Source organism: Natator depressus, chromosome 8, assembly GCF_965152275.1.
Source record: "Natator depressus isolate rNatDep1 chromosome 8, rNatDep2.hap1, whole genome shotgun sequence".
NCBI lineage: Eukaryota > Metazoa > Chordata > Testudines > Cheloniidae > Natator > Natator depressus.
The window spans coordinates 13653997-13673482 of NC_134241.1; the positions used below are offsets into that span (position 1 = coordinate 13653997).

Below are 19486 nucleotides of genomic sequence, written 5' to 3' on the forward strand. Positions count from 1 at the left end.
TTTCTCCCATCAAAGTGACCAATCAAACGATGCAATCCAGCAACAAAGAAGATGGAAAATCTGTCCCTGAAAGAGCCTCTTCTCTATGAAAGAAGATTTACTTTGGGTTATTGTTGTCTTGATACACCCCAGATCTACCTAAGCAATTTCCGCCTGTGCTAAGAACAGACCCCAAAAAGGACAATAATGGGCCTTAAATTAAAAAGCTTTTTAAAAGGTGATGTCTAGAATTAAACTGAATAAGAGCCTCCGTCATCAGCTTCTTAAATCAGAGTAAGATGCTCTCCAGACTCACACAGAGGGAAGTCATTGGAGAACTGCCTTTCATGCTTTTACAATGCTGCCTCAGTAGGAATTTCTAGGTCATAAACATTGAGTCTTATTCTTTGCTCAAATACACGAATGTCACTCCAGAATAATTACATTGAGGCCACCGTTTTTACTGAAAGCAAAATCTGGCCCTGGACTGGATAGTATCTCAGGGGTTAGCATGACCACTTTCTGCTTCAGTCCCACCAGGGTGATAGGTACAATCAGTGCCATGAACCCCAGCTGCATTTAGGTCTTTAAGGTTGTCACCTTCTATTATTTTCCCGGTGGCCAATTTATCAGCTTGTGATGGATGTAAGGTTCTCTCTTTTTGTAGCACGTTGCCAGTGAGATAAAATACTTAGTATCACTGTGTGTTTCATGCCTCATTTGCCAAAAAGCCTTACAGTTTTTAGTCAGGGCAATGCCACCATTTACATGGTGCAGAGCTCTAGAGTGGCACTTATTTATGATCATAAAGCGTTGTAAACTCAGGCTTGCTAGAATTTATTTTTCCTTATCATTGGGTGTCTGTATTTATTTTATAAGTGTTGTTAAGGAATATATAGTAGGAATATAATTTAATATGGGTGGAGATTATTAGGCGTAATGTAGCTGCTAATCAAAACTTTGTTATCTGTATGGGAACATGTTTAAGAGCTTCCTTGAGGTAGGATTTATTAGAAATGCTAGCTATTATAACAGGGAATGACTATAGGATCCCCTTAAAGCATAGCATCTGAGAGCTAATGTCTGCACAGACAGACTGTCTTTGATTGTGCCTTACTTTTCCCTTTAGAAGTTCAGTCCTTTACACAGATCAAGGTAAAAATACATGGTCAAGTAATACAATCTTATGTTTTAGGTGACACTTGCACAATGGCAGACTACAGCCGTCTTAAAAGCATACTCCTGGACCTTCAAGCTCATCACCACAGCCAGCTGAGCAACCCTGTAGAGGACAGAACATCCCAGAAGCGCTTGTTAGTTGAAGACATGTTTAAGTACTTGGATATAAACAGTGACGGGCACCTCAGCAGCTCTGAACTGGCTCAGGTGGGTTTATCGCTCAATGAAAATTGGATTATGAAATGGATTGCATTTTTCATTCAAAGTGTAAATTGAATATAACACAGCCAAATTCTTGTGAGAATAGTTGTGCGTAACTGTCTGTCTAACATTAGGTGAAGGAAGAAAATTCTACTGTAGTATATAAAAGGTCTTTTCCCCTCCTCCCTTGGGAGACCGAGGCATTTTCTCAAGCAGTTTAGGATACTTTACAAAGAAAAATATGGCAGTTTATCCAGGCCTCTCACCATCCCCTCCAAAAATAAATCCCTCGCTATTTACACTCATTCCTTAAATTCTTCCAGCTAGCTGACAAATATAGACTTAATTTGCATTTAAAAATAGATTTAAATTAGAAAATGAAGCTTGCCCCTCCACCACCTTCCAAACACTGCATTAGTGTTACAGTAAGTTTAAAATATTTGAACAGCTTTGTTCCCCCCACATCTCTTTGCAGTTACTGAAGTGTTGATTATTGAACATAATAAAATGAGAGAAGATGCAGAGTCTGCAAAAATAATAATCTTTAATTACCAACATGCTATGCTGTTTGAATTAATCTAATTGGTAAAGTTAACCAAACATGGAGCACTGAGAGTTGAACTGATTTCCATGTGTACTCAAGGTGCAATCAGTTTCCAGCAGGTGCCAGAACGGAGGTATTGAGAGAGTCCTGACCATGGAGGGTACCCTGACCTGACCGTGGTACCCTATGTACCAGCAAGAAGGATTTATATACTCTGTGTTCCTTTCGCCAAAGCTTGCTGGCTGGTGGCTATGAAGCGAGAAGAGGAAGGCAATCACACTACACAACACACAGCGTTAGATACATCACGTGTTCTGTGCCGGAACACTATCACCCGCTAAATATGTGAAGGATCTCCAAGCAGCCTGGGCCCCAGAGGTGTAGTATGTCAGCCCACAATGGGTGGATGTGCCCTAGCACTCACCTACCATGCCTCAGCCATGGATAAATAGTCCCAGCCATTGATTAAATGGTGAAGGTGGCTATCCTTTGGAGCAGAGAAGCATAACTTCTCAAAGTGACAAATTAGCTCCTAGCTATGGGTCAAATAGCTGCATCCAAGCCAGTGACCCTGCTTGCTGCAGGTTTCTGTACCAGTTAGTCATTTGGCTAGCTGGGATGAGAGAGTGGGATTGGCCAATGCACAAACCCCTCCCACTTAAACCCACTGCCGGCAGGAAGCTTGTCTCCTGAGTCTTAAGTCCTGCTTTGATGCAGGAGTGGCAGATAGAGGATGCTAGTGGGAGACCCCAGTCGGAAATCCGCACGCATGGTGGTGTGGATGTGATGGTCACTTGTCATAGACACTGGAGCAGTTGCGTTTGTATCCTCAGAGCAGCCCATTTCGGGGACATTGCTGCTTCCACCCCCCCACCCCCCAATCCAGGAAAAGGGGAGAAAAGTTGTTTGTGTGTTCGTAGACTTTTAGCAGGGCATTGCCTGTCGAAAAAACTGGGGTTGGGATTTTAGGATCTCCAGTGTTAGAAAAGTGTTCAGAGAGTAAATAGTTGCATTCTGAATGGAAGGTGAGCATCTTCCGAAGAATTGTTAAAGAATAAGAATTCTCTGCTGTAAAGTTGGATTTGAGTGCATCATAGAATGTTAAATGATAGCCATGGGCCGTGGGCAGAAGTGAGTTTGAAAAAGCCCATAGGGGAGCAAGCTACAGAAAACAATAACAGTTCCACAGGTCTCTTAGCACGTTTGTCTCAGCTCACCTAATTAAAACCACAAGAGAATTTTAAAATTAGGGAAACAAACTCAGAATGTTTGTAATTAATTATCTGTATATATTTACTATTCTATTATGCTTTACATGAGAATAATTAGAAGCAAATGGCTCTTAGGAAGCCACTTCAGTTGCAAAAGTTAGCATTTTATCACTTCGCTCTAGATAGGTATCTCTAGTTCTCACTCTTCTGGGTAAGCATGTATGCTTTCAGCTTTATCATGAAAATGAATCCACTAGACAAATGGCAGGCTAGCAAGCTTACTCCTCTTATGAGTTTATTAGTAGGTAGAACAGTTTCCTGTAGCTTTAATCCTAATGCAGTTGACATGACATAAGATTAGACAATTCAAGGTGTCAGAGTAAATTCTCTTAGATCTCATAGCTATGAATATATAAAGTAGCTGATCTAAATTTGATATATTTTTTTTTTAAGGAAAGGTGATGGATGTAAGACAATATCTTTATTTTACGCAGGCTGACACTTGATTGTCTGTTCTACTCTCATATTTCATTCTCCATTTATGTGACGCTTATTCCATCAGGACATTAAAACTGAACTTGCACTGAAAAAAGGTTTAGCCATTTATAGTTATTAGATCACACAGTGTAACCTCATTTGCTCCATATTTCTAGGGAAAAAGTAGAAAGCAAAACTCAATGAGCTAGTTTTTTGCGTAGGGTTTGGTTTATAATTAAGAATTAAGAAGAAGTACTATTTCAGTGGGGAAGCAGCAAGGTCTAGTCAGCACAAGAGTGGAAGTTGGAAGCTCCTGAGTTTTAAAACCAGCTCTAGCATTAATATGCTGGGCAGCTTTGGGCAAGTTGCTATGGGTTTGATTTTCCAGGGTGCTGCGTATCCACATCTCCCAGAGGAGAACACGCTTAGGCCTTGTCTATGCTTGATAGTAGCAGATGTAGTATGTATTCACCCGCACTGCAACTGGAAGTGTGACTGCAGCTCAGGTTGGCGTAACTGTACTAGCTTGAATCTAGCCAGCACGCCCCAAAATAACAGTAAAGATGCCGTGGCCCAGACCCTTAGCACAGGCTGACACTATGAGTATGGATCCAAGGTTCCGGGGGGGCTTATACAGCCCATGCTGACCCTTGTGCTGCTGTCTTCCTAGCTATTTTTAGCCATGCTATCTAAATCATAGCTAGGATGGGTATGCCTATCCAAGTTGCAATCAAACCTTCAGTTGCAGCATCGATATAACCTTATACCTATATACCAGTATAGCTTATTCTTTTTCAGTGACATGAAATAAGCTGTACTATAACTGCACTGCATATACACTAGGGATTTTACCAGCATAACTATGTCTGTTAAAAAATCATACCCCTAACTGACAGAATTATGCCAATAAACCTTTTTCAATACAGACCAGGCCTTATGTTAATCTTTGGTCCTTGTGTATCAGTTACAGTGGTGCCTAGGCATTCTCTTACCCAGTGTCCTCTTCACCCCTCCCTATTGTTTACAAATGACTGGCAACAGATGAAGCAAGAGAGAAAAGATCTAGAGCGCTGGTAGTGGAAGTCTGGTGCTGAAATGGACTCCTGGCATTGTAACAATGCTTTTAAAATTATTTTTAACTTTCATGCCATCGCTGACTTGCAGGGTATGCTACGTGGCCAGTTTCTTTCCCAGGGATTTCTTAGGGAGGGATCTATTTAAATTTCCCTACTTTGTGAACTCAACTAATTTGCCTGCTTTGCTACGTAGATTGGTGTTTGATGGGAGCTGGGTCTTTTAATTTGTAAGAGTTTTAAATCCGAAACCTCCAAAGACGGGCGCTTTGCTGCAAAGCAGAAGAGGTAAATAAAATAAATGTGGTGCCGTGGGAGATACTGTGATCGCATTGTCTGTGGCCAGCACATAAGTTGGTACTTCTCGTTTCCTTTCATTTATTTAAAAGGGAAAATAGGCTGCAGGGAATCACAATCTCACCTGCTATGGTGGAGCGGCAAGGTAGAGGCACTGCTGTAAAAACCAGGCTCGTTTGTTAAGTTGATTGTCAGGATTAAAGGCTACATTGTAGCATTTAGGCATAGCCCTTCTCCGGGGGCAATGTGCAGCAGCACTGTCCCAGGAGGAGCAGTGGAGGCAGAATGCGTCCCAGAGCCCTGCAGTGTGGAAGGGATGCAGCCTCTTGGAGGCGTGCAACATACAACTCCTAGAGCCTCCAGCCAACTCCACTGGTCATCCACTCCCACCGCCTCATCGACTCTCTTCTCATCCCCTCCCGCTTTGGAGCATCATCCATCCCTGAGGAGCATTACCTGTGCATTGTACTTCTGCAAGTCTCTTATATAAACTCCGCAAGGGGGATGGCTCCTTATTCCATCCCACTCCCACCGTGCACTCATGTAAGGGCTAGACAGAAACCAGCCCTAAGAGGAGGGAGAATAGTTTTGCCAGTTTGTTTATTCAATTCAAATCAAACAATTCTTGTTCAGTGAGAGAAGATCCTTGGAAATAAAAAATGAAGAAGTATGGTCACATTTTCTCCTTTTAGGGCCTAATCCGACTCCAGCCATAGTCAATGGAATGACGCTACTGAAGTTTCCTTCTGAGCCCATTACGGTGAAATATCACAAAAACTTCAGAGTTGTGGATATACAAAGCAATTAACAACTGTGGTAACTGGAATGTTATTTCCATTTAAAACTCCAATGTATTTTAAAGTCATTTTCATAAATCTACTGAATACATTGCAGCTAACACGGGTTATTTTTTTTCTTCTGACATGAAATCAAAGGAGCTAGTAAAAACTTGTCAGTCATATGAAAAGTTAATACATTTTCAATATAAAAGAAGACAGGGAAATTTCTATCTTTAGAAGATTGAGCTCTGAAGTTATGGTTGATCTCACTTTTATTGAACATTTTTACTTGCTAGGTGAAGGGTCATTTTTTTAGCATTATTACTTCAAATTGCCTTTAATACAATAAGGCCAAGACTAAAATTGTAAATAAAAGAAAGATTCTTAAAGATTTTCCTGCCCTGAATATTCTACATTTCAGCAGTTTTCTTTATACTCTCTTATAAATTGAAAGATCCTGTCGTTTACATTATACTTAATTTTAATTATGAATCTTTGAATTAAGTGTTTGCTAAAGCTCTGTCCATATATAGAATGGAATGTGTAAAGAGTTTATATATATTCTAAAGAAACAACTGTCAGAGGTAAAACATATGTTGAGAAACAAGTGTATAGTAGTATGCTTTTGGCTGTTGTCTATACTAGTCATTAAGACAAGTAATACAATTTTGTCCATATCTAAGAGGGCTACATAATCTATTTTATGTCTAGGATTATTTTTACCTTTAAGTTTTCCATGTTGAATATTTTGGATACACTTGCAAGGAGATATTATTTCATTAGAGAAAAGATGTCCAGCTCTGTTCTCATCACATGAAGCGCTGTGGAGAGATCACTTCAAGTCACCTAAAGGTGGCACTTTGTTAAATAGAGTTTGAGTAGTACATAAAGGGCACTTGGAACTAGTATAAATAAAACATTTGGGGGGGGGCAGTATTTTTGGAAAATGCTGATATGTGGAAACTGAATTTTTGGTGGAAATGTATCGCTCTCAACTAAACTTTTGTTGGGAAGGTTCCTCAGCATGCCATTTCCTGTCAAAACCAGAGAGAGCGCCAGCCCTCGGAATAGTTTCATAGACTTTAAAGCTAGAAGGGACCATCATGATCATCTAGTCTGACCTCTTGCATGTTGCAGACCACAAAACCTCCCCCACCTATTCCAGTAATGGGCCCATAATCTCTGTCTGAGTTACTGAAGTCCTCAAATCATGATTTAAAGGAGGGGTGGGGAACCTACAGCTCATGGGCAGGTTCATTTTCATCCGTCCTGTGGGCCAAACACATTCAACTCACCTGCCCGGGGGCGGGAAGGGGAGGGAGGGGTGGGATGGACTACTCAGGGCTGCCCCCCACAGCAGGGCAAGCCGGTGCCTGCGGGGCTGGAGCTGCGAATGCGGGCTCACCCCACTGTGGGCGGGAAGCCCCGAGCCTTCGTTCCCCCCCAGGCAGGTGAGTTGAACATGTGTGGCCCGCCATTGATGTATATATATATATTTTTTTTGGTGGGTCAATGGCCCCTGATACAAAAAAGGTTCCGCACCGTTGATTTAAAGACTTCCAGTTACACACAATCTGCTATTTACTCTAGTTCAAACCAGCAAGTGACCTGTCTCCCATGCTGCAGAGGAAGGCAAAAAAGCCCCAAGGTCTCTGCTAATCTGACCAGGGTGAATATTCCTTCCTGACCTCAAATGTGGTGATCAGTTACACCCTGACCAATGGGGTGAGACCTGCCAGCCAGACACCTGAGAGAGAATTCTCTGTAGTGACTGACAGCCCTTCCCATCTAGTGTCCCATCACCAGCCACTGGGGATATTTGCTACTAGCAGCCACAGATCTGCCTATTGATGGCCTGTTTATATCCATTTTTTTGTGTGCCAACATTGTCCCATAATTTACATAACTCTTCTCCCTTCCCAACCTTTTACCTTTCTGATGTATGTATAGAGAGCAATCATATCTCCCCTCATCCTTCATTTTGTTAGGCTAAATAAGCCAAGCTCTTTAAGACTTCTCTCATAAGGTAGGTTCTCCAATCTCCTAATGCACTGTAGCACAACTTTTACTGGCAAAAGATTTCATTTTCATGTCAACACACCGCATGCTGCACAAATATCCAGGTCCTATGTTGAATCTTATTATAAAGCAAATATGGTGATTTCTTCCCATTGTGTTTAGGATTCTTCTTCCTGCAGCAGGCCCATAACCTCTATTAATCTTAAGCAAATGTCTACACCTTAAATTTGATTTTTCATGGTTGGGAAATATTGAAAAGAAAGACCAATAACTGTACTTTGAGTTCAAGAGAAAATGCAGCATTCACTGGCGTTGCTTGATCCACATATTGTGAGCAGTTGATGCTTTCACATCATATAGACATATTGTAAATTGCTGCAAGGCTAGATTACTTTATAACGAAGGGTTGGAGGACATGCCTTTTTTATTTCTTTCTTCCAAGTTTAGAGGTCCACACATGTCACAAGAGAGAATGTTCCTGAAACAACTGAGGGTAAAAGAGTTCAGTGAGTCGGTAATAACTATCAGAAAAAGCCAAAGGAATAACAACCAAAATATGTTTACTCAAGTCCTTACTTAGTGATATAAAGCATATACATTCCATTTATGACATTTAATTCCTTTTTATTAATATACTGAGATGGTGATATTACATTGACATGAGTTAGCATTTGTGGGCTTCATTTCTTCAGCTAGTCCCCTAAATAGAAAAGGAGGACTTGTGGCACCTTAGAGACTAACAAATTTATTTGAGCATAAGCTTTCGTGAGCTACAGCTCGCTTCACCGATGAAGTGAGCTGTAGCTCACGAAAGCTTATGCTCAATTAAATTTGTTAGTCTCTAAGGTGCCACAAGTACTCCTTTTCTTTTTGCGAATACAGACTAACATGGCTGCTACTCTGAAACCAGTCCCCCAAATACTAACCAAATTTATTAACAAACAAAAATCTTTCTAAGGACCTGATCCTGCAAGCAGATGCCCTGCAGAGGACTCCAGCAACTGTGCAGAGCCACAATGAATTTAATGCATCTGTACAGAGGTAAAGGTGCAGTGTTGGGGTCTAAGTTCTCCTTCTCCTCTGAGTCCCCCAGGTTGCAAATGATTGTTTCCTGTAGCCTGATTCTGTCCCCATTGATTTCAAGGGGTGCAGTATTGGAAGTTGAGTTCATAAGTTTCTTTGGGGAAGGGATCTTTGGTAAAATTTTCAAAAGTGCCTGAATCATGTAGGAGCAGTGGGTACGTCTATACAGGGATAAAAAAACACCTCACAGGCCTCAGGTTGCAGGGCTGAAAAATCACTGTGTAGACTTTAGGGCAGGAGCCTGGGCCCCTGAGAGGGTGGATGGTCCCAGAGCTCAGGCTCCAGCCCAAGCCCAAATGTCTACACAGCATCTTTTATCCCTGCAGCCTGAGCCCCATGCACCTGACCTGGGTCAGCCATGGCCCTGCCGCAGGGCTTTTATCCCTGTGCAGACATACCCTTAGGCACACAGGAGAGTCAACTGGACTTAGGGTCCGACATGCAGAAATTACTTTTGAAAATGTTCCCCTTAGTGACATAAGGGGAGATTTTCAAAGGAACAAATGGTAGTTAAGTGCCCGACTGCCACTGAGTTTGAAAATCTCCCCCTCAGTGATCATAAGTGACTTAGATGCTTTTGAAAATGAGACTTAAGCCTCATAAGTGAATTGAACGCTTCAGAAAAATTTAGCCCCTATTTCTATTCATGCAGCAATAAACTAGAAGTGGCCAAAGCAATGTGCTACCTGTGCTTTAGCCCCCTACGCTAATATACTGTAAATAGCAAAGAAATAATGTCATCTGTGCCAGATGCAACTATTCGAAACAAGTTCATCAGAGGACAGGTATTATCCTAAAATATTACCCTTGTATCTTACATTTCATGGAGTCTTCAGTAACAAATTAATTCACTTCACCAGCTGGAATACCTGGGTGCAAGAGTTATACTGCTAAGAAAAAAAGCCACAGTTATGATAAGCCCTGTTCTACACCCATGCTGATAAGGAATGGCTGACATCCTAGACCCCTCAACAGTCAATTCACAACCAGTTGCCTCATAAATTACAATAGATGGCTGCAAAAAATTTCAGATAGGACTCTAAAGATGAAAAACAGGAAAATAAAAATACCTGCATTGATTTCAAGATAATGGTTTTTAATACTTGTCAAATTTAAACCCTTTGCTAGTTGTGATGTGCACTATGTCTGTTAGGATCCCTTAATATTAAATTTACACCATTCTCGGTTTTTGGGGCATATCATTTTTATTTGTTGAAATGGTAAATTTTCTTTCAAAATTACAATGTGTCACAACTCAGCATTAGTATAACTTTCTGTTCCCGCAGCTAATGGAGAAAGAAGCTCTAGAGGATGATTTCTTGGATTGCACGCTGGAAGATCTTCTCCGATTTGATGATTACAACAATGATGGTTACTTAACCCTGCAAGAACTCTATACTGCATTCCGTAAGTCATGATGCTCTTTCCCCCCTCTCCTTCGCAATGACAAAATGTGGCTTACAGTCCAGGTGTTATATGAATATCCTTTAGGACAATGTTCTGTCTCCAGAAATGTGTGTATGAAATAGCTGTTTTCATTTTGAACTTTCCATGGTATGTGTATGCCGGGGGGGGGAGGGGGGTCAGCATTGGTGGGGGATTGTTTCCTTAAGGTAAGGTGTGCTTACCAGGAAATAATTGAATTTTATGGATTTGATAAAGAGATATAGGCAATGGACTATTTTGTTGGCTTTCATTGTGCTTCTTGTTAATGGCATTTAAAAGATATTGCTGGATTACTGGAAATGTAAGTAGAACATGTATGTAGTCTCTAGGAAGCCAGAAGGAACAGTGCTTGTAGGATTTGCCACTGAATTTTTCTCAAGAACTTTTTTCAGGAAACCTGGCTAACCACAGAGTGAGAATAGCTGTTATTTTAGGGGTGAGAAAAGTAAGGCTTTTCCCCTGCATCTTCTGCCTGAATTCAATACCTTTTATTTCCACCTTTGCTAATGAATTGCCATGTAATCTTGGGACAAATCTCTGTACCTGTTTAACCATTCGCAACATGGCTCTGATTCAGCAAGGTGTACTTAAGCAGTGTGCAACTTTAAGCTCTTGAGTTATCAGTTATTTGCCTGGGTTGGTAAGTTTTATGGATTCTTCTTTGAGTAATTAACAGTATCCATTATGAATCATGTATTGGTACTTCAAAGCTCACCCTTCTGATTTCTACCAAAAATAATAACACTTTTTGTGCTTAGACAAAGCTTGTTTATCTGAGTATGTTAAAGGCTTTACAAACATTAATGAAGTTTCACACCCTCCCTCTGAAGGGTAGATATTATGGCCCTGATTTTAGCAAGATACGTCTGTATGTGCATGACGTGAAGCATGTAGGTAATGCTCATGAAATCAGTGGAACTAGGGGCATTTCCAACAGGATTCTGACCTTGTCAATTTAACATTTGTAAGATAAAAATGATTTCAGCGGGTGCTTATTCCTCTTTACAAACTACAGAACTGCAAAGTAAAAGCACAGTACTACCTCCCCCGCCCTTACTCACATTAAACATAGTACCTTGCTCCATGAGTGGTCCCAATGACTACTCATTTAATTAAATTCTATGCTCATCATAAGTAAGGGCAGCAGAAGTGGGCTCTGAGTCACTTGACATCTCCTGAAATAGCATGCTAATGTTCGGTATTATTTGTCCATCTAGAGTAATAAGGCAAATGGAATCACCTTAGAATCGCTGCTTCCACAGATACTCATCTTTTCTAAAGTGAGTGGCTTCTGTTATGTTCATTTCAAGTTTTAAATTAAAAAAGATTTGGGATAATAATTTTTAAAGTGCTCTAAAATTAGTCCCAGCTGGCACCTTGGACCTGTTTTAAACCACATATGCATTTAATTCATCAACTCATGCTGCAAATAATAGATATGCAATAAAACATAAAACCTTGTACATTAAGAAGACTATAAAGTGAATTAACCCAGCTATAAAGACTTGACATGCAGTTACTTGGGAGCATATCTGGATCAATGGGTTTTCAAAGTCACAGGAACCCTAAGCTAAATTCTAATATTGCTTTGAATGGATTTGTAGTTCAGTGAATTTTAAATAGGTAATGAAAATCAGACAGGTGTGAGATACTACCTAAAGTCAGTAATTGATAAGCATTCAAAAATGTCTGTAGTATTACTTCTTGGTTTTCTTTAAGATATTTCAAAAGAACTTACTGTGGAAAAAATATTCTCCGTCCAAACAACAAAATTAGTCCATTTTATGACTTTATTCTCCATTTTGGATTTCCCCAAATAACCTGCTTTTATTAGGATAAGTTAATGGTTTGTCAGCATCCTGAATTAGAAAGTGGGATGGTTTATGTATCTGTAGAAACTTTGCAGCTTTTGTAAGTACAAAGAAAATCCTGGTCAAAGTACAACTTTTCCTGGGAAATGTATTTTATTAATATGATCTTGTAGAATGCATTTCAAAAATGTTTGCTCTTCACATAGTTGTCATAGGTGCATAGTTTGGTTTTGTAATCTTTGCGTGTCTGAACTTTGTGTTAATCATTTCATTATGAGCCAGAATGTCAGTAATCCAAGCCAAAGTGCTGCTTTTAAGGGTACAACGTCCTCCATCTTTTTCATAGGTGTGACCCAGTGCATTGGCATCTCTCTTGCTCAGATCCATATGAATTAAGTCAATCACTTTTGAATGATGGCAGTAGGCTTGCAAAGATGGCTGTTCAACAGACTGTGAAATCTAATTATCAGAATTCAATGACATCATAAAGTCTGAATCGAATTTACCCTTCCCCAAAATTGTTCCGTTAAATTTGTCCCAATGCACCATATACCTGTACAATGCTCTAATCCAAGGGAGGTACAAAGATGACCTTGATGGTTTGAAGAGCTGAACTCTCCACTGTGTCATTCTTTTGTTGCTTTTAAAATCATAGTTCATTTTAAAAACTCCCATGGCATTTCTGTAAGAGCTACAAAGTTGTCGGTCTGCCTCTCTCATGCTTGCTTGGTAGCTTTCTCTCTCTCTCTTCCTCCCCACTCTACTGTCCAGAAAGCATTTTTAACATTCTGATATGCTGATCAGTTATAAATGAATGCACCAGAGTAATTGCATAACTTATCTTTCCTGAGAAGTGGAATGGTTCTGGTTTCAAGCTACTAGTATCTAATAGGTACTAATTTAACAGATGTTTTAAATAAACTATTTACATACAAGTGTTGAGTTAACTCTCACTTTTGGATTACGGGCAAAATAATGGATATCTCACTTTGTCTCTAAATGAATCATTCTATTCTGCTTTTCTGAAAGGTACGTTGTCCCTTTAATTAATCCACTGAGTACAATCCCTCTGAGTTTGTTTGCATTCATGTAAATTGCTCTAAATAGCTGTTAGCAAGGCAGAAAAATGCTTAATATTTAAATTCTTCCTGATCATACATAAATAACATGTCAAGCAGTATAAATATTTTCCTAATGGGTCTTGCACGAAGAGCAAATTGTGGGTGTCTTCGAATCTCTGATTATTGAACCTTATCAGACATCCAGGCTCAAGAGACATAGTGAAAAAAATCCCAGCTGTAACTTGATTATTTCAAGATGTCCACATCCCAGGAAATGTGAAGAACACTGGTTAGGTGCTAGCTTGGCTGTTTTATGTGTTTGTCTGCTTCTTACTTTCTATCTTTCTTTCATAAAACTCAACAAATGAATAACAAGTAGTAATAGGCCTAGCTGTTGTAAGAACTAGAGCAGAGAAAACATCTAATTAATAAGCATGGAAACAATCTAGTAATTTGGCAAGCATGTTACTCAGCTGAGTAGGATGTTGAACATGCCCAGATGAGTGATTTTTGGGTAGCTCTTCAGGAACTGTGTCAGACTGGAGGTAATTAAAATTAGGTATGTCATTGCTGGCCTTACCTTTGTCATTCCCAAATGAGAGAGTAGTAGGTTGGCAGATGCAAAACTGTCTGGGAAAACTCTAGCTCTATATTATAACATCAATGTGGACAGGTCAATTAGTAATACAAATATGACAAAGACAAGGAAAACATGTATTCAGTCAAAATTGCTTTATCTTGTCAATATTGCTTTAGTTAATAAGAGGTTATTAACAGTGAGATAGAAATCCTGTTAAATTATAGCTCATTGCTCATTAGGGTTTTTCAAACTGACATTCATTTTTGACAGCTTGGCTTTGCATTTCATTAGATTATAGGAAAGCAAAAAACAGCCCTTTAGAGATTGCTTTGACTATCCTAAAACAGTTCCACTATTGCCGGTGGGTCACACTGGGTTTAGAGAGCTTTCGATTGAAGTTGCTCGATACAGTATGAATATGTCACGAGATCAGGTCAGAAATGATGACACAAGATAATTTCCAAATCTCAAAGCACTTATGGCTCTCAAAGGTTGCCTTCTGTGCCCTATGCTTGTCATTGGGCATTGTCAAAGTGGAGCCCTGGGAAAGCCTGCTATATAATAGTTTTTCTAGTACATGAATAGTGAGATTTTGAGATACTTGATGCTCTATCTAGGAAAAAAGGATTTGAATGAATACTTTCAAAAGAAAAAAGTGAAATACTTGTTTTTCAGTCAATGCATTGATTATTCTTATCATATTTCAAAACATTTTACATATAAACACTTTACAGAGAGAGATACATATATCTCTAAGTACATCCACATTAAATGCACAGCTGTAGTTTGGGAGGAACAATCATTGCAGAAGAAAGAACGAAGAACAAATTGCAGACAGGATCAGACTATTTTAAAGTACAAACTAGTGGCAGTAGAGCAGGAAAAAAGGGGGGAACAAATAGGAACGCTCTTGTCTGTAAGTGTAAAAATGTTTCTCCTTCTGACTTTCTCATTCCCATGCTTTGTTTTGAAAATCAGTTTTGAATTTTTCCCCCCGTCTTTTCTGGTTCTAATTCAGTTCTAAAACTCTAATTCTTCACGCATCCCTAATGTGAATTAAAAATGCACAAGGGAGCTGTGTTTGCCAATGGAATGAACACGTTTCCTTGGGCGAAATTTGGGAATGCTTTCACATTCTGAGCTTGTACACGCAAATTAGATCAATACAAATCTTATAGGTTGTGACAGCATGATTTGTCTGTGGATGAACAGGGAGTCTCATGAAGTAACTGTTATATAGAATCGCCAAGAAGTTTTTAGACTTGGTAAATTTTATTTATTTTAACTATTTTTAAGATTTGTGGGGTCAAAAATTTTTGGACAAAATTTGCAGTCAAAGCCAGAGACTTTGATGTAAGAACCAATTTTGATGCTCTGTATCAGTTTGACTGTTTTCTCTTACTCCACAATATCAACTGCACACTAGTGCCAATGCATTTATATGTCAACTGCAAAAGCATAGTAATTTTTCCAAATACCTTTCATTTCAAAAGATACCAGCTGGAAAATGTTAGTGGACTTAATACATAATGATTGGAGAAAACGAACTAATTACAAGTTGGTATTGGAAATCTATTGTGTACAAATTGCAAAGAAAACTCATTAAAATACAGTGCTTTGGTAATTTAAAAATGCTCTTCAGGGGACATTGATTTGTTATCTCTGTTTTTAGATGTAAGAATTTCCAGTGTTGAGTAAAATAAGTGTTTCAAAGGTGACGTAGTCAAATGTCTTCATACACTCTTGCAAGACTGGAATATCTAAATATTTATAAATGTGTATGGGTGACTCACTGATGCATAAAACTGGCTGAACGCTATATCCCAAATAATTATTTGATGCATACCAGCAGAGTTCATTGAAGAAATTTTGCACATGCAAATAATAGTATTTTCAATTACTTATGGATGCAAAATTGCATCAGTAAAATTAAATGTAAACACAGTTACTTGTGGGCCCATATGATAGGATCTAGATCTAACCCTAACTACACATTTGTACCTGCATATTCAAGTAGTTAGAGGTCTGTTATAATTTGCATTAGCTGTGAGTGCAAAATTATAGGCACAATTATTTGCTGGCACAATTTTCTTTCTGCAGAAGTGGAGGCTGTTTCTAAAATTCAGACCCTAAAATGTTCGAGTTTTCTAAAATTTTTGCTGAAATTATCTGTTTTGCTAAGGATTTTGAGACGACAAATGTGAGAAATGGTTAATCTACCCTGTAAAAGCATTTTTGGATACTATACATGAAAATGGGGCTGGGGAGGGGGGAGGCAGAGGCTGTTTTAAGAAACCTGCTTTTCCACTAAGGGGTCTTAGAGATAATAAATATATGGGAGGTGTACAGTTTTATATACTACTTAGAAGGATAAAATGGCAACACGTGTACCAAAGCATTTTGGACAGAAGGAATGTTTGCCCAAGTGGGCCATCTTGGGTTTTGGTGTATTAAGTACTGACGAGAATACCTTCTTTATTTTATTTCTTTGCCACCGTTTTTTCGTGTGTTTTCTTTCTTTTGTGCCTTTTATCTCATTTAATAATTATTAGGGGGTGTACTGGAACTTATGCTGCTGTTCTACCTGGCGGATAGGATTGAATAGCAGGGAGCAGTGCAGGGGGACTATGGAGGTGGAGAGGGAAGAGAGACTGAGTGACTGCAGAACCAATTCCATGGCTGTAATGGCCATTCCTCCAGGGTGACAGGAGCAATAAAGGTGTGGTAGCAGCTCCTCTCTGGCCTGCAGAGGAGGATTTCTCTCCCAGAACACCTCAGCAAACTGTATGGCTTCTCAGGCTTTATGATGACACTGGGATTTGGCCCCAAGAGCAGTTTTGCTGTACGCATTGGTTTTCAAACTCGGGGACAGAATGAGACTATCAGGGAGATGTGGGGCTGCAGCTGGCCAGGTGGCCAGGCCAGGGCAGCAGTGGGGAGAGCTAGCAGGGAGACCACAGCTGTTGGAGGAGAAGGGGCACAGCCCCACCCCAGCAGCAGCCTGTTGTGTTGCTCTCCCTCGCCCTGAGTGCTAGGGACTCCCTGTACACTCCTTGCTGTTGCCCTGCCCTGGGCACCCGGCCAGCCACAGCCCTGCGTATTTTAAACCCCTCCAGAGCACCAAGCTCTACACAAGGGGAAGGGAAGGCGAGGAGGAGCCCAGAACTGTGCAGAGTGGACTGGGCTCCTCCTCAGCTCCCCTTGATGAGTCACTTTCTGCCCCAGACGGGCAGGAGTTCCTGGGGGGAGGGGGCTGTTACATGGTTCCCATGGAGAAGGGGAGGCACAGCAAAAAAAGAGTCTGGGAACCTCTGCTGTAGTGTCTGTAATGTGTCATTTTTAAACATGTGTCCTCTTGATTCCCAGTGTTCACAGCTTCAAAGGGAAAGTGATGAGCAACATGTAGAAAGAAATGTCTCCTGCGGTGTGTACTGCCACATTTCTGAAGCTATGCTGAAATCCTATTATGTGTATAATACATCAGCTGTATTTTTGTTATATTCATGCAAACTGACAAATAGTCACAGCAGCTCCTATTTTAAGCCATATTCAGATCCTGTAATCAACGGACTGATATCCATGCAACATTAATGGAAATTTGATGCTTAGAGAGAGAATTTTTCATCTACCTCGTAAGCTAAGGTCACAAATCTGATACACTAAAAGATATTACCGCACCCACCCAGTCTCTCTAATATCCTGAGACCATCACGGCTACAACAACACTGCATACTTGCATCTTTTAGCTGTCATTCAGTTTGCCACACAAACCTGAATTATTTGTTACAAAAGACCTTAGATACACTCCTGAATACTGACAAGCATTAAGAACAGCCACCTTCTTCATGGCTATTTGAAGCATGGCACAAGTATGAAGCAGTTTTCATCTCTTGGCATTAAAACTTCCGAACGATTTCTAGAGAGAAATGAACCTGGAGAGGGAAGGGGTAAAAAGGAAAACTCCCATGGTGAAACAGAGTGAAATGGAGTAGAGTGGGGTAGGGAAATAACAATAATAAAATTATTGTGCCAAAAAGAGCAAAGAGGGTGAGAGTGAAAACTTCATCCACAAACATCAAAATAGATCCTTATTTTAATATACTGTGTGTGTGTGTGAGAGAGAGAGTGTGTGTATGTATGTATATATATATTTATATGAACTCACCAGTGAGATAAAAAGCTTTAAATTACAAGATACAAAGGATTGAGAACTTGAACTAGTTCTACAATCCTAAAAATATACTTTCAGAGTTTCAATAAAGCATCTGATTCTATGGGCTCCTGATGTGGATTGATGGCCACCCAGCGTGTGGGGCTGGAGCAGGGTGAGCCTCCGAGTCAACCCACCTGAGGGAGCTGTGAGCCACAGCCGGGCAGGGCAGCTGCTGAAGGTGCTGGGGGTGTCCCAGCCCCTTCCCAATCTCCACTGCCCCACTGCATCCTCTCCGTGCCAGGGAGAGAGAAGGAGGGGCATGGGCAGAGCCAGAGCGCTGGGCTGCAGGAGGGACGGAAGACACCCGAGGACCACTCGCTGTGGGAAAGAGCCTCCTCATTGTGCCTCACTGGCGACGGGTGGGCCATGCCCTGGCTTAGGCTGGGAGTGCTGTGCATGGCAGAGGGTCTCGTGCCTTCCCAGAGAGGCTGTGTTTATATTTATTTTCATTTCATTTTTTACGGAAAACACAAAGATCAGCTGGAGCGGGGGACGCTGAAGATGCTGTATCTAGGGGCACGTAAGGTGTAAATCCGGCCCTGGGCAGAACTGACATCCCTGTATTTTGGAGAGCAGAAGGGCTGCTCTCTTCCCGGAGTATAGAGGAGGCAATGCCATGGTTCTGATCTCCCAAGCACCAGTCAGCTGGGCGGGGAGAAGCTGTACTCACAAATGGGTGCAGGAGCGGGTGCACTTCCTCTGCCCGCTCAGAGGCATTCTGTCTCCCCAAGATAGAAATCCTCTCAGTTGCTCCCTCTGACCCAGTGTGCCAAATTCAGAGTAAGCAGGTGCAGCACCGTAGCCCAAAGCACTGAATTTGCCCCAGAGTGTTCCCTGTTGACAGGAGATGGATTTGGCTCTGAACGTTGTTGTCCCTTTTCTTTTAATACAGTAAACAAGTAACATCACTTCTTCCTGCGATGTGTTAATGTTGGTTACCTATTGATTCTAGTGCATTAAGCAAATTATATGAAATGCTGTTGCAAGTAATACGGTTTGTGTTCTAGCACATAAACAGGGCTTCAACAAATGAATAAACCAATGGCCAAAGGCTGCCTTTCGGACTTTGCTTTTCAGGCCCTGCCAGGTCTGGCCTTAGTAAAAATGGCACCCTGGGTGAACTTGTATTTTGGTGCCCCCACCCGATCACTCCAGGCTCCCTGGGTTCCCCCCCATCACCTCTGGGCCCTACTGCCTCCTCCAGTGTTTAATTTGTATTGAAAGATGCCAGAGCTCAGCCCTGGCACAAAGAAGGCACTGGCAGGGTGGCCTGATACTGGCGGGTAGGCTGACCAGGTGTCCAGTTTCCGACTGGAACACCCAGTCGAAAAGAGACCCTGGCAGCTGCTGTCAGCACCGCCGACCAGGCCATTAAAAGTCTGGTCGGTGGTGCTACCCGGCTAAAGCAGGCTAGTTCCTACCTGTTCAGACACCACGCTGTGCCCCAGAAGCGGCCAGCAGGTCTGGCTTTTGGCAGGGGTTCCATGGGGCTTCGTGGGCTGCCTCCACCCCGAGCACCAGCTCTGCACTCCT

General features: G+C 41.0%; 1 protein-coding gene across 6 annotated transcripts in view; it reads left to right on the forward strand.

Moving 5' to 3' along the window:
- The window catches only part of FSTL4 (follistatin like 4), a 671384-nt gene that overhangs the window by 465903 nt on the left and 185995 nt on the right, over window positions 1–19486 (forward strand). For all 6 annotated transcript variants that reach the window (XM_074960459.1, XM_074960458.1, XM_074960457.1 and 3 more), the window contains 2 exons: window positions 1175–1365; window positions 10129–10249. In XM_074960459.1, the coding sequence (XP_074816560.1) occupies window positions 1175–1365; window positions 10129–10249 (312 nt within the window). The remainder of the gene's footprint in view (window positions 1–1174; window positions 1366–10128; window positions 10250–19486) is intronic.